Source organism: Haliaeetus leucocephalus, unplaced genomic scaffold, assembly GCF_000737465.1.
Source record: "Haliaeetus leucocephalus isolate CR32 unplaced genomic scaffold, Haliaeetus_leucocephalus-4.0 Scaffold373, whole genome shotgun sequence".
Taxonomy (NCBI): Eukaryota; Metazoa; Chordata; class Aves; order Accipitriformes; family Accipitridae; genus Haliaeetus; species Haliaeetus leucocephalus.
Genome location: NW_010972809.1, coordinates 7,949,786 through 7,950,251, shown reverse-complemented (window position 1 = coordinate 7,950,251; position 466 = coordinate 7,949,786). Strand labels below are relative to the sequence as shown.

Sequence of the window (466 nt, the reverse complement as noted above, 5' to 3'; positions counted from 1 at the left end):
ACCCCTGTGAGGGGGCAGCCGCGGAGGAGGTAGGACGGCGGTGGGGGGAAGGCCACCCGCGCCCGCTGCTTGACCACTCACCCCGGGAGCGCGGCGGGGAGAGAGCGGCTCAGCGGAGCGGTCCCTGCCCGGGGCAGGACGGCGCCAGCCCGCCACGGGGACGATCGGGGCTCACCTTATTTCGCAGAGCGGCCGCCAGCACAACCTCCGGACGAAGGTCAGGGCCGGGGCCGCCATGACGGGGGGAGGGAGGACAAGGAGAAGGAGGAGGAGGAGGAGGAGGAGGAGGAGGCGGCGGCGGCGGCGGCTAAACCCCGCCCCGCCGGGTCCACGGCGCCCTCGGCTGAGGAGATGGCAGCCGCCCACTCCCTCCCCGGGGAGGTCATCGCCTCCAGCGCCGCGGGGAGGGCGGGCTTGGCTTCGCCGGGAGCCGCTGAGGGGCAGCGGCGGGGCCGGGGCGGGCTTG

The 466-nt window shown here is 76.4% G+C and overlaps 1 protein-coding gene across 3 annotated transcripts in view; it reads right to left on the bottom strand.

The window, feature by feature from the left end:
- Positions 1-258, bottom strand: part of ECI2 (enoyl-CoA delta isomerase 2) — a 33,803-nt gene extending 33,545 nt beyond the window's left edge. The window contains exon 1 of one of the 3 annotated variants that reach the window (XM_010573271.1): positions 176-258. Coding sequence is in view for 1 of the 3 variants with exons in the window: in XM_010573270.1 (XP_010571572.1) it covers positions 176-237 (62 nt within the window). In the remaining 2 variants the exon portion in view is untranslated. The remainder of the gene's footprint in view (positions 1-175) is intronic. The other 2 variants (XM_010573272.1, XM_010573270.1) reach the window with 2 other exon arrangements.
- Between the last annotated feature and the right edge of the window lie 208 nt (positions 259-466).